The sequence below is a fragment of the Balaenoptera musculus genome, chromosome 12 (genome assembly GCF_009873245.2).
Source record: "Balaenoptera musculus isolate JJ_BM4_2016_0621 chromosome 12, mBalMus1.pri.v3, whole genome shotgun sequence".
Lineage (NCBI taxonomy): Eukaryota > Metazoa > Chordata > Mammalia > Artiodactyla > Balaenopteridae > Balaenoptera > Balaenoptera musculus.
Genome location: NC_045796.1, coordinates 38,877,590 through 38,891,204, shown reverse-complemented (window position 1 = coordinate 38,891,204; position 13,615 = coordinate 38,877,590). Strand labels below are relative to the sequence as shown.

General features: G+C 41.9%; 1 protein-coding gene across 3 annotated transcripts in view; it reads left to right on the top strand.

Annotated features, from left to right (window-relative positions):
- The first annotated feature begins 2,359 nt into the window (after positions 1-2,359).
- Positions 2,360-13,615, top strand: part of NKAIN2 (sodium/potassium transporting ATPase interacting 2) — a 1,014,504-nt gene continuing 1,003,248 nt past the window's right edge. For all 3 annotated transcript variants that reach the window (XR_005022114.1, XR_005022113.1, XM_036870929.1), the window contains exon 1: positions 2,360-2,691. Coding sequence is in view for 1 of the 3 variants with exons in the window: in XM_036870929.1 (XP_036726824.1) it covers positions 2,638-2,691 (54 nt within the window). In the remaining 2 variants the exon portion in view is untranslated. The remainder of the gene's footprint in view (positions 2,692-13,615) is intronic.

The window sequence follows — 13,615 nt, the reverse complement described above, 5'->3', positions numbered from 1 at the left end:
ACCTTTACTCCCAGTCAAGCACCTCCTGTGGGCAGAAAAAGCCTGTAACAGTCCCAGGTGCTTGCAGAAAGAAGATGGGCATGTTCTAAAGGGCAAGAATCCAGGGACTATGCGTGGGGCACTGAGAGTCGGCTACAGACAGCGTCATGTTATCCTTTTACCTGTGCAGCCTAAAGGCCACTCAGGCTGTTGCTGGTTGCAGGGAAACCACTGCAGGATTATAGACGAATCCACAGAAATGCACTGTTGCAATTATGAATTTTAAAAGGGAACAGAATGCTTTTCATAATATGGCAACAGCTTCTTTAAGCATTAGAAAGCATTAACTTACAGCTTTCTTTTTGCTTGGCAATACAAAATACCTACACCCCCAGCAGCTACTGGACAGCTAACCTGTGTGTAAAAACAGAGTAACAACGAAAAGAAACACTTGCCACCAGATACCTCTGGCTTCAGTTTCACCAAGTGTTGTGGAGCAGTTATTACTTGTTAGGCCCTTCAGTGGGTAAGAGCACATATTGGGCTCTCATAATTTCATTAAACTTCGAAAGACACTTTTCAGAGAAAAGTCCATTTACAAGTGGGGCGATTAAAATCAGGCATTCTCATTATAGTAACAAAATATCCACATTCTACAAATTTAACAAGTCAAATCTCTTTTCTGCTGTCTACAGTTGACAAATCATTTCTGAAAATTCAGTCCCACACTTCTGAAGACTAGGGTCCCTATGCCCTATTCAATTTCTTTATATTTAGTCATTCTGATACGTCATTATTTATTCAAAGGAAGCAATCATTTGGGGTCCGTGTTTGTGGTTCCCAGCATAATATTATCCTACACAAATACCATTTTCTCAGTAGGGCCAAATCCCATTTGCTAGGGAAAGCTCTTTGCTTGATGTGTTTTCAACAGTCTTAATCTCTTCGGGGGGTGTGGGAAGATACTTGCTAGTTTCCTTAACCGTTCTCTTTTCTTACCAATCTTGCCCCTTCATACCAACGACTCAGTACCTCAGCGGATCTCTACACCACACCTTCACTTCCTGGGAGAGTTAGAAATGCTTTGACAAGAGGCTCAGGTCTATAAAGAAAACACTGACCCTTGGATCCCGACACTCAAACCCCAGGGGACGCCACCTGGACCAGACTGCTTCGCTCTTCAGCTTTCCACCCGCAGGTGGCAGCAACGGGCTCCGAAGCGCGTGTCTCCGCAGGTTACAGGAGCCGAGGCACAGCTTCCGGCTGGCGTTCCAGAGCGAGGGCTGCAGCATCCACCTCCAGGAATCCACATCCAGCCCGGACGGCCCCTGAGGCTAAAGTACTTCGGTTTTGAAATTGTCTCTGATCCTTTCATTTCTTGAGTGAAAACAAACAACAGTTTGAAGCAGCAACGGCAACTCATTGCGTCCCTACTTCCCCCAGTTCCCAATTTTCCCACCAACTCCAGCAGCAACCCGGCCCCTTTTCCGGAGCAGGGTCTGTTCCGTAACTCTCTACGCTCCGGCCCTTGCACATCCTTGGGAGCCGGGTGCCGGGCGGCTGGCAGTGCGTCGGCAACCGCTGCGTCCCTTCTCCGACCAGTCTGCCACGCGGGCTTCCGGCCGGTCGGGATGCCAGGGCTGCACTCCTATTTCATCAACCATCCTCCTTCCCTTACCCTCCTCTTCGTCCCTTTTCCCCCAAACACACACAGGCACACAAGCGGCTCGGTCGCGCATAGTGCTCCGGGCTCGGCTGCGGGAGCAGGACCCACACAAGCCCAGCAAGCTGCGGACACGCCGCCCGGACTCTTCAGCCCGCGGGCCCCAGTGTCCCCACCGCCGCAGCCGCCGCTCCTGCGTCGCTCCTTCCCGCCTAGACACCGCCGCCAACAGCCCCCTCGGCTGCAGCCCCGGCAGGGCTGGAGGAAGTTGACGCTTTGGGAGGGGGCGGCGGGGAGCAGGTTGAAGGATTTGTTGTAGGAGGATTAACACATCTGGGCGAGGGGAGGGGCAGCGCCGCTGCAGGACGCGGCGCGGACCCGGCAGCCCTGCGCGCAGCAGCCTCGTCCGCCGCCTCCCGGGACCGCGGAGCCCGGACGCCCCCTCCCGGCCCGCGCCCCGCCCCCGCCCGCTGGGCCCCGCAGCGCGGGGTGCAGAGGAGCCGCGGGCGGCGCAGGGAGGCGGGCAGCTCCCCGCGCGCGCTTCTGCCGCCCCCGGAGCCGGCGCGCGGAGAGCGCCGGGCGAGCGCGCGTCGGGCGGCGGCCGCGCTGGGGGGCGTGGGGCGAGGCGGCGCGGGGAGCGGCGGGGGCGAAACTTCGAGGCCAGATGCCCGAGGGCGCGGCGGCGCTGCGAGGCTGCCGCTGCTGCCCCTGCGGGCCCCGGGCGCGTCTCCGCGGGCGGCGCTGCCCGCGGCGCGGCGTGTGCACCGAGCGAGTGAAGGTATGTGTGGCGGGCGCGGCTGGAGCTGCCGCCGCCACCGCCACCGCGCTAGCAGGTCCTAATGCCTGTCACTTCCCAGGACGCTGGCAGCTGCAGCCCGGAGCCCCCGAGCCCTCGGCAGGTTTGCCTGTCCTTCCCCGCGATCTGATTGGATAAAGTGGGGGCTCGACGGTGGCCGACGTGGGACAGTTTGGCTGTGGCAGGGGTCTCGGAAACCATGGGTTATTGCAGTGGCAGGTGCACGCTTATCTTTATCTGTGGCATGCAACTGGTAAGTGACACTTGGGTCCTCTTATTCTGTAACGTGCCTTTGAGATAGTGGGCAGGGGAGTGCAGTAAAAGGTCTGCCATTGATTAGAACGGAAGAAAAAAGAAAAGAAAAGGTGAGAGTTATATTGCCTATATTTAAAATGCTTTCAGGGAGACGCACTGTGGGGTACAGGACAGGTGAGGCTTTCCGCCCCCACCTATTTCTTTCCCTCTGAAGACAGTTTGGCAGGTGCGGGTTAAACTTGTCTTTAATTTCTTTAAGCAAAGCAAGAGGTAGCTCTTGTTCTTTTATGCTTTGTGTTCCTATTAATGTAACAACGTGGTGGTCACATGTGATTTACTATACAGGTGTTAAAACAAGAGAAATAACGGAATTTTTGACTTTTCTTCTATGTAGTAATTTTTGCAGTATCTTTGTTTCTTCATTGACGTGTATTATTTTTCAAGGAATATATTGTCTTATAAGTATAATGCTCTAACAAACCACTGTGTAGTGCAAATGGTATCCTTACGGCAGTCTGATGTACAGGACACACTGAGTTTTAAAAGTATGTAGATTGAAGAGAAATACTTAGATGAACTCAGCGACAGCATTGCCATAGACTGAACCAGTAGCCTTGAAATCACAATTATTACAAACAATTCTAAGGAAAAATATTGTATCTTACATTATCTATGTAATTGCTCCTGAAATAGATACTGTTGTCTGATTCCGTGGGATGGAGAATTATATGTACTTTTTGAGGAATGTTGTACAGTTGCAAAGAGGCAAGGAGCCAATAATGGAAAACGTCACGTCTCTGAATTTAAATTCCCTAAGGGCAATAGAAGGAGGGGCTGAGGATAGTTTAGAGGTGAAAAATAGACCACTTTAAGTGGTTAATTTGAGGTAGGAGGTACTTGCTCACTCCTGTTATCAAACACCTTTCCTTGGAAAGTGTAAATTAATCTGGATAACCACCCACATTTCCAACAATTGTTTCATAAAGGCTGAAAGGACAAGACTGGAGACAATATCTAAGAGCCCAATCAGTAATCGAAAGAGCAAGAATTTGCTATTTAAACTGATAAGTGTTCTTCATTGTTTATCAGTTGTCATGAAGCCCACGAACGGTTGTTGTTGTTTTCTTTAATATTTAGCTGAAGCAGTGCTTTTAGTTGTATATTGTCTCAAGGATGTTTTTCTTTCCCAGGAAAGTTATCTGATAATGTATATTTTGATCTGTGAATTACTTCTGCACTTGGTTGTAAGAAAAAGAAGGTAGAACTATAAATATAATTTTAAGAATGTAACATTTTCTCAGTGACATGTAAAACAGTTTATTTTTCTGTACCACATATTCAGTTAAGTTCTGCAATAAAGTTTTTTTTCACTCTTAATGATAAAGCTGATCAGAACAACGAGTTTACCTTGGAAAACCACCAGTAAGGCCAGGTGTGCCAAACTGTATAAACATTTTCAAAACATTCTTATGTTCATATATGATTCAGAAAAGAATACATTTGCTGATTCACTGTGTAAAAGCATAAAGCTGTGAGAATGGGTGGGTAAGAGCACTCTTATGCTTTTTTCAATTTTGAATCTTAAAAATGTGATTTAGCTTTTAATCTTTTAACATAGTAGGGCTTTATTGTGGTAGATGTAGGCATTAGATCTATATGGCATTTTGGGTGAAGAATACAAACTCAAGAACTTAAACAGTTTTAGAAAAACATAAATATACAAATGGGAAGCTTAATATACAAAGTAGCATAATAAGGCTAAAGGTGTGTGTGTGTGTGTTTGTGTGCATGCATATATGCAGTGGTGTGTTGGAGAGGTGTTATATCACTTATGAAACAGAAATTCTGAATCAAAGCTAAGTTCTCTAACAAAATAGAAGTAGCAGTAATATAGAAGTGCTCAATTTAAGCAAGTATACATTTGAATCCTAAGAGGTATTTTAGGCTCTATAAGAATCATCTGATTTTTCCCATTCAGACTTTAAGTACCACCAGGCTAATATAATTAGCAGCCATGTTAATGCAGATGCAGAAGAAAAAACAAAGGACGAAGAACAATTGTTTTGATAGGGTGAAATGATCACATTTAAAGGACTCCAGAGATTCCTGTTAATTGTTGTTTCTTAGAAGTATAGTATTTAATTTTAAATAAAATAATTATTTTGCAACTAGTTGCAAAGCACTGTACGTGTGCGCGCGTGCGTGCGCGCGCACACACCCACAATAGGTGGGTGTTTATGTTTTCCTTTGTTCTTGATAGATCTTTGAAAACTTTATGTATCTTTGAGCTATTATGAGTAAAGTTTGTTTTATAAGTAGCCAGGTTTCCGGAATGTACCATTGATTGACACAAAAGTTCGCCTAGTTTTGTTTACTTCTGTAGTGTTTAGTGTGCGTTCTCGTAACATTTGGGTATTTTTTTGCAGCTGGACAGAAAATCTTAGATTTATTAAAATTAATTGAAGCCAAAATTGTCTAAGATAGAAACTTTATTAAGTTTCTTTGTTAAGTCACTATTAAGTCTCTAGAAACATTTGACTCCAATTTTGTAAGTAGAGTGTTTGTATTTTAACTAGACTTAAAGCAATATTTATGTCTGTGTAAACTTGCAGCTAACCTTAGAAGGAGGTGAGGTAGCTTTAGTATTGTGGTGATGGGAACCTCATTCATCAATATATTATCAGCAGACACAGTGTTTTGATCCTTTAACACGTGAAGGACAGAGACAAAGGCTCCAGAGAAATTTACTTGTCAGGATTCTGTATCTTTGCTTTTAATTATGTTAAATGTGCATTTAATTTAATGTTTGACAGACAAGTGTGGATAGACATACATTCTTTTAAAAATCAGGAAATCAGTTTATAAGACAAAAAATTAGAATTTCATACTGTAGAGATTTAATATAAAACTTCCATTTATATGAAAAAGTATCTGTCCATTTTATGAAAAAGTATCTGTCTCTATTTATCATACATTAAAATCTTTGAGCTGAATGGTTACTCCAACTTCAGATTTTAGGGTGATTCCTATGAAAAAGCGGTGTGATCTCTGGAAACAGATTTGCTGCATGTGCAGAATCCAGCATCTAAGCTCATAATCTGAAGAATGTAATTTTATTTTTATCATTGCTGTCCTTAATGCTCAGAAACTGAAGATGTTAGTCTCAAAAGGCATCACTGCATTTGCAGTGGTGGATATGGTGGTACAGGACAAGAACAATTTAACTTCTTATTTACAACTTTCAGCAGTTTGTGAAAGAGTTTTTGCTATTTTTTTTCTTCGATGTTTGGTTGAATCAAAGAGTACTTTATATAAATGTTGAAAAAAATGCTTAAATATCTCAGATATTTCTCAGTGAAAAATCAACCATAATATGGAAGAGCATAATTTATTTTAGTTTGAAAAGACAGCTTTGTTTTCAAGTAAAGAAATTAGAAATCGCCCACATTTTTGTACACTAGACTCCTATATGGCACAAAGCATATGTATCATAAACAATTGAAAGAAAGTATAGATTTACATTGAACAGATTAACACTTGAAAATGCCAGTCTTGCCATGTGTTCTATGAAGTATTGCTAACTTGGAGCAGGTGCAACTAACAATTAGGTGAGTACACATGTGCAGCTGCCTGGAGAAGCTCATTTGAAACAATTAAGAATGATCAGTTGTTTTCTACTGCATAGTTTCTAAGCATTTTTGGAGGTACAAATTTATTAGAGAAGGCCATGAGTATATACGTGGACTAAGAAAAAACTATTTTATTGTAATTATGGAGTGTTTCAGTGGTGTCGATTGTGATTTTATGCAGTGTTCAGAGTTATAAGGTCTTTGGTTACTTAAAACAGAATAGAGCATTGACACAAAGTGGCTTGAAGAGTGCCGGTAGAATCTTATGATTTTCCTAGGGTATTTTTGACAAGTTTGAAAGTTCCCCAGAAGTGTAGAACGTTATCTCTCACAACCCTCCCTCTCAGAGAATTTAAAATTTTAGAGTCAAATGCCATTGGTAATAAAATCTTGAGGTCATTAATCAATCTGATTCATGGAGAAGACTAACAATTTCCACATAATATTTCAGAAACTTATGATGGAAAAATATGCTAAGAGTTTGCTACATTGTAAAATAATGATTACTTTCTTCCTTTTAAATGTTTTCTGTTTTTGCACCCCAATATTATCATGCATGTTTTCGTCTTTAATTTACTCTTTCATTATAATTCAGCACTGCTCGGCTCTAATGTTGACCAAAAAAAGATGTAGAAACTTCTTCCAGTGCCCAGCTCTGTTTCTTGGTTCACAGACCAAGGGCAGCTTCTTTTTTCATACACCCAAAGTTTCGTAGAACGCTCTTTCCCCTTCTTTCTCAAATAAAGGCTTGAATGGGTACCATCCCCTGTGCAGAATGCCAGAGTCATCTCTGGCTTGGGACGCATATGTGGACAATGGCCCAGATATGCAAATGGGCATTGCCACCAGCTTTTCCCTCTGATGCTGCTTTACTTTGGGGTCAGATTCTCTACTTGCCCAGTCAAGAATTTCAGAATGGCAGCCAGGGACTCCTTAAAATAGGAGGTCTTTATTTCTTGGTCTGTTTCTTTCCTGTGCATGTGTGTACTTGACAAAAATAAAATCTGAGACAGAAACACGTTTTAACATTTCTGCGTTTATACTGGAATTAAAAATATTAAAATTATGATGTCATTAAATATTTGTCTATACAGTTGTCCCTTGGTGTTTGCAGGGGATTGGTTCCAGGACCCTGCCCCTCCGTGGACCTTGCCTTTGATCGATCCTCAAGTCCCTCATATAAAATGAGAGTCAGCCCTCCATTATCTGTGGGTTTCACTAAAATTTCAAGGGATTTGTTTCAGTTAGTTAGTAGAATTTCAAGCAACTCAGTTTAGTTTTTCCAAAAATAGGTTTGAAACCAATATTGCTGATAATTGCTTCCCTATTTCCATGCCTTATAGCACACAAATATCAGAAACCAAACATACACAGAATTATTTCACTTCTATTATTTCACCTGTAAAATGAACTCTTCTAATTTTGGTCCCTTTTTTCCCCTTGACTATTGTGTATTTTAAATATAATGAAATATGTAGACCATCAGGATATGACGTATTTAGGGTTTTTTTTTTCTCCATAACAACAATAGAATTAAGTACTGTATTTATACCTACATCATTTCTATTGAGTGGAAATAGAAGTGTATGAAACATTTGTACCAACCCTAGGAAATTGAAGAACATTTAAAAATCATGAAAGCACAAGATAAAATTATATCATTTTAGTTTTGCAGATTAAGGTGGGAAATAAAATTTATAAACTGGTTTTCTCTTCTTTTAATATCTCAGGTGTGTTTAGATTTGAAAGCTCTTACTATTTAAAGGACGTAGTTGCTTCATCTTCCTGAAATCAGTTTTCCTTTTTTTTTTTTTTTTTTTGCTTAAAGTCTAAAATTAGTATCGTGTCTGATAGAAGTGGTCATAACATTTAATCTAATGCAAGCTATAGACTGTCTTTTTTTTTAGCCTGGAATAGGAATAGAGTGACTTCTAATGCTAATAACTTTTGCCTTTTAAATTATTTTGGATCCTACATGCAAATTTTGATCCCTATGAAAACTCTTTTTGAAAAGTTTACAGATAAACTGATTTTTATGTGCACTTTGAAAAAACATTCGTCATTATAATTTGTTATACTTTCAAAATCCAACTTTGTAAAATACTTTAAAAATAATGAAAACGTTAGTATTTATTGGAAGCTATTTCTGGCTAAATGCTAAACGTCTAAACGTGTGTTTTTTTCACTGATTCCTTTCCAATAATCCTATGAAGTAGGTAATAGATATTAGTATCCCCATTTTACAGAGGAGGAAACAGGTTCTGGAAGTTCAAGCAACTTACTTAAGTCACCCCCTTAGTAAGTGGTAGAGCTTAGATTCAAACTCAAGTTTACCTTGACTTTAAGCCTGATGGAGGTTTTATCACTGCGTCCATTGCGTCCATTGCATCCATGTTCGCCATGGAACGTGAAACAGTAGCAGTAGCTTACATTTGTTTAACTAACAAAGGCAGTATCATCTACCTATTGATTCCTGGTCAACACAGTAATCAACACAAGACTAAGCAGGCACAGAGAGAAGGCTTGATGCCAGGCCCCTATCCACACCTGGCTGGCCCATGTGGACTTGGGGTTTACCATCTTTGAACTGCCAGTGTGTGGACTAGAGAATCAAAGGAGAGGGTGCCCCAGAGTTGGTGTCCCTGGCTGTTCCCACAAGATTTCAAATGTGCCCTAACACTGCAAAGCACACTTGTAGTTGTACCCTAGAGAAATAACCCCTCATAGTAAGGCTGTATTTCTGTCATTGTTCAAGGGGAGAAAAAAAAGTTACAGCCGCTCTGCATTTCTGGCCAAAAGGGACTCGGACACTTTGATAGGTATGTTTAAAAAAGATTCCATGGGAAGAAAAAATGTATTTATTTTTCTCACATTCCGGTTCTTTTTGAAGCCAGACCCTGATGAATGGCTAATGCAGAGTAATGTTATTTGCCTGTTGTTTCTATTTTTTTTAACATGTCCCAAATCCTAAGTCCACCTAGACCACTATTGGTGAGGATATTAGTTAAAATTATTGTTGTTGGAAATAACTTCAAGTAATAGGTTATTTAAAATATGCATTGCATTGAACATCCTAGAAAATTCTGGAACTGCAGTGTGTGTCAGAATCACCTGAAGGGCTTTTCCCATACAAATCAATAGGCCCCACCCCAGTGTTTCTGATTCAGTAGGACAGAGACCTTAAATTTGCATTTCTGATGAGTTCCCAGGTGACACTGATGCTGCAGGTCGAACTTTGAGAACTACTGGTCTAGAAATTAGGCCTTCACTTAACGTTGTTGCAGGAGTGTGTGAACCTGTGTTTGAAATTCTTCAACCCAACTAGATAATTAGCTCATTTCTTCCTTTTGCCTGTTACTGATGTGAAAGAAAACTTCTCTTCAGGACCAAGTGTGCCTATTTCTGACTTCCAGCTTAGTCCTATTCAGAAGTTTAAGTAAGGGAAATGGAAGGTCTTTTCACAGCATTTGTGTCTTTGCAATGAATAGAGAGAAAAATCTGAAAGCGATTCAGTGCCTCTAGTCTATACCCTCTATGCCTGGTAATGCTGGAGTGGAATTGGTCCCTTCAACTGCTTCTCTTTGCTAGCCTAGCCCCTCAGTCTGAATTTCTGGAATAGCTTCTCGCTGTGCAAAACACAGCCCTGGGAGAGAGAGAGAGATCTGAGGGAATATGCTGAAAAAGCACTGGACTAAGTGAGAAGGCATATTTTTTCTACCCTGTCTAGCGCTTCCATACGGGACAACTAAATAACTGTGACTTTGCTCAAGCCATTTATATTCCTGGGTGCTGTTTACTCATTTGAAAAGTGGGGCAAATAATTCCTGACCCATTTACCCTACAGAATGCTTAGGAGCATCTGAGAAAATGTGCTTAAAGTTTACATGAAAGAGCTTCACAAATGTGAGGCTTTATTGCTGTGTTACTTCTGATACCTAGAAAAATCTCTGTAATTATTACTAGTTTAATCTTTAAGAACTGTTCATCTAGTGAGACTGGGAGTAGTTGCGGGGACGCCTATATATCATTTGACCAGTGGCCCTAGTTGCAAAAACTAGTTTCTTTGTAGAAACATTTTTTTCTTCACCTATCCATCATTTTTGGGGGGGAGGTATATGAATAAGGATTACAAAGTAGGTGCAAATGGTTTGAAATAGATAAACAATATGCTTATGTGTGTGATGTACCCACTTTAAGTGTTCTTTAAGAATTAAACTTAGATTTCACAAAGCAGTCAGCATTCTGCTTGGTCAGGCAGCATTCCGTGGGTGCTAGTCCTGCAAAACGCTCCCCCCGAACATGAGCTGTGAGGTTAACTGTGTTGTGGGGTGGGGCACCGTCGTAACTATCCTCTCTCCCGCCCCCAAGGGGCATGATTCATGTTAGTGTATCTGCAGCTCCTAGAAGTCCTGCACTAAAGAAACCCCTGCTTAATTCCCTTTAAGTCTGCAGATACTTAGAAAGTGTTTGCAACAAACCAAGGAACCTCTTTTCTGATATCCCCTATTAACCTTGCATGGAACTAGTATTTTCAGGAATAGTTTTCAGTGAAATATTACTCTAGGCTCATGATGCAGTCTAAAAGTTAATAATATTAAATTATTATCTAAACAATACTTAATGACTAAAAATTCAGTATGGAAACTCTTAACTTATTAAACAGGTATCTAACAAATAATAATACATAAAGATGTTTAAGAATATCAAGTATTAAAAAAAGAATATCAAGTATTATTATTACGTAATTAAAGTAAATGAAGGGAAGCTTGTTTTCAAGTACTTGACTTTTTTTTTTTATTTTTAATTTTATTTTTATTTATTTATGGCTGTGTTGGGTCTTCGTTTCTGTGCGAGGGCTTTCTCTAGTTGTGGCAAGCGGGGGCCACTCTTCATCGCGGTGCGTGGGCCTCTCACTGTCGCGGCCTCTCTTGTTGTGGAGTATAGGCTCCAGATGCGCAGGCTCAGTAGTTGTGGCTCACGGGCCCAGTTGCTCTGCAGCATGTGGGATCCTCCCAGACCAGGGCTCGAACCCGTGTCCCCTGCATTGGCAGGCAGACTCTCAACCACTGCGCCACCAGGGAAGCCCGACCATTTTTTTAAAATATGTTTTACTTGAGTTTCTTGCAGTTATGTTTTGGCCACTAAAATCACAACCCTCAACTTTGAAATTCAGTCAAGTCCAATTGCTGATGTTGCAAAGAGGGTGACATGTTGCAGGTTCCAAGGATGTTTGGAACTTCAGAACACCTAGGAGAGGGCGTCTGCAGAAGCACTTTCTTTCTTTTTTTTTTTTTAGGGAAATTCTGTTCTCAGATGGATTTTAAAAAATCTTTATTTATTTATTTAGTTATTTGGCTGCATCAGGTCTTCGTTGCGGCACGCGGGCTCTTCGTTGCGGCACGCGGGCTCTTCGTTGCGGCACGCGGGCTCTCTAGTTGCTGCACATGGGCTCTAGAGTGTGTGAGCTTAGTTGCCCTGCGGCATGTGGGATCTTAGTTCCTCGAACAGGGATCGAACCCGTGTCCCCTGCATTGGAAGGCGGATTCTTAGCCACTGGACCACCAGGGAAGACCCCAGAAGCACTTTCTTTTAGAAGCAGTGGCTGAGGAGCAATGCCTGTATCCTACATCTAAAACCAAACTCCGTCTTCCAGCATCAAACCCTAAATGTTTGCCTTTGCAGGGCGGGTGGTGAAGAGTCCTCATACTGACTTTTGTTTTCTAATCAATGCATACACTCGAAAACAGTAACGCATTTAAAAACCCCAACAATGCTGCATTCTTTGAAAACAAATGAGTCTTGGTTTGGAATGGAGGAATCAAATCTCTCCTGCTAACAGAAGTCTTTGTGTGCATCTGTATGGTGCTAATTACACAACAGAATAAGGAGGTATTTCAAATCCTTTAACTGACAGCTGTGTGTCAAATGATGGACAATCAATTTTATGTCTGAAATGTTCAGTGGTAGGGGATTCATATGACCCTCTTCTAGCCATAGGAGATCTACAAGGCTAATCTTCCAGAGTATCATTTTTAGAAAGGACAATCTCTGATGCCACTGAGAAACAAAATGTGGGGAGGACTTCTACAGGCCCCAGTGAGCAGAGAGCATTAGAGCCTAGTGGTGTGCTGCCTTCTGCGGTCTTGGCCCTTGGAGAAGAGCTCTTTCTACTGCCTTGGCTTGAGTACCTCCTTTGTTACAGAGTCTGCAGTGGTGGGGGACAGCTTGCTCCAGGAAGTCATAATTCATCCCTGGGGACACAGTGATTCAGACCTCATTCTCTTAATCTGTAAAATAGGGATCATGGACTCTACAGGACATGGTGTATCCAAGTGCTACCTGTTTGCTCCATTTCATTATTCTGAGGGACAGAGATGAGATTAGGGTCTTACGGATGTGTTTAACTCTGGTTTTTGGGAGCAGTGAGGGAGCTGCATATCTGTAGGATTTGGAAGCTGTTGTAGATTTGAGAATACACAGGTGGTATATAAAGAGCCCTGGGTCTTTTTTTTTTTCAATAAAGCTTGCTCACAAATTTGATGATAGTGCATCTATAACTTGTGATTTCCTGAAATATAGGAGCTATGTGTAGGATCATGTATTCCTTACCCTTACCAATAGGAATTAACGGAGTTTCATTTTTGTCCATCTTTCATTAAATGCAGTTCCATTTTATTCAAACAAAAGATGGTAGTTATATTATGGCTGTTCAATAGCATTTATGAACCTGAGTTTTGCTTTTCTTTTAGCCTGGTATGAAAGGTTTTCAACTTTCTTCTACAGGATGGGGAGCAGTTGGGGGCGGGGGGAAGGGGAGTGTCTGGCTCCTGAATGTCTAATAGTTCACAAGCACGTAACACTACTTAAGATGATATATATTTTATTTTATTTTTATTTTTAAATAAATTTATTTATTTGCTTTTATTTTTGGCTGTGTTGGGTCTTCGTTGCTGCACATGGGCTTTTCTCTAGTTGAGGCGAGTGGGGGCTACTCTTTGGTGTGGTGCGCATGCTTCTCATTTTTGTGGCTTCTCTTGTTGCGGAGCATGGGCTCTAGGCGTGTGGGCTTCAGTAGTTGTGGCACGTGGGCTCAGTAGTTGTGGCTCGCAGGCTCTAGGCGCGTGGGCTTCAGTAGCCGTGGCCCACGGGCTTAGTTGCTCCGAGCATGTGGGATCTTCCCGGACCAGGGCTCGAACCCGTGTCCCCTGCATTGGCAGGCGTATTCTTAACCACTGTGCCACCAGGGAAGCCCAAGATGATATATATTTTAAAGGACAGTCTGGTGAAGTTAAC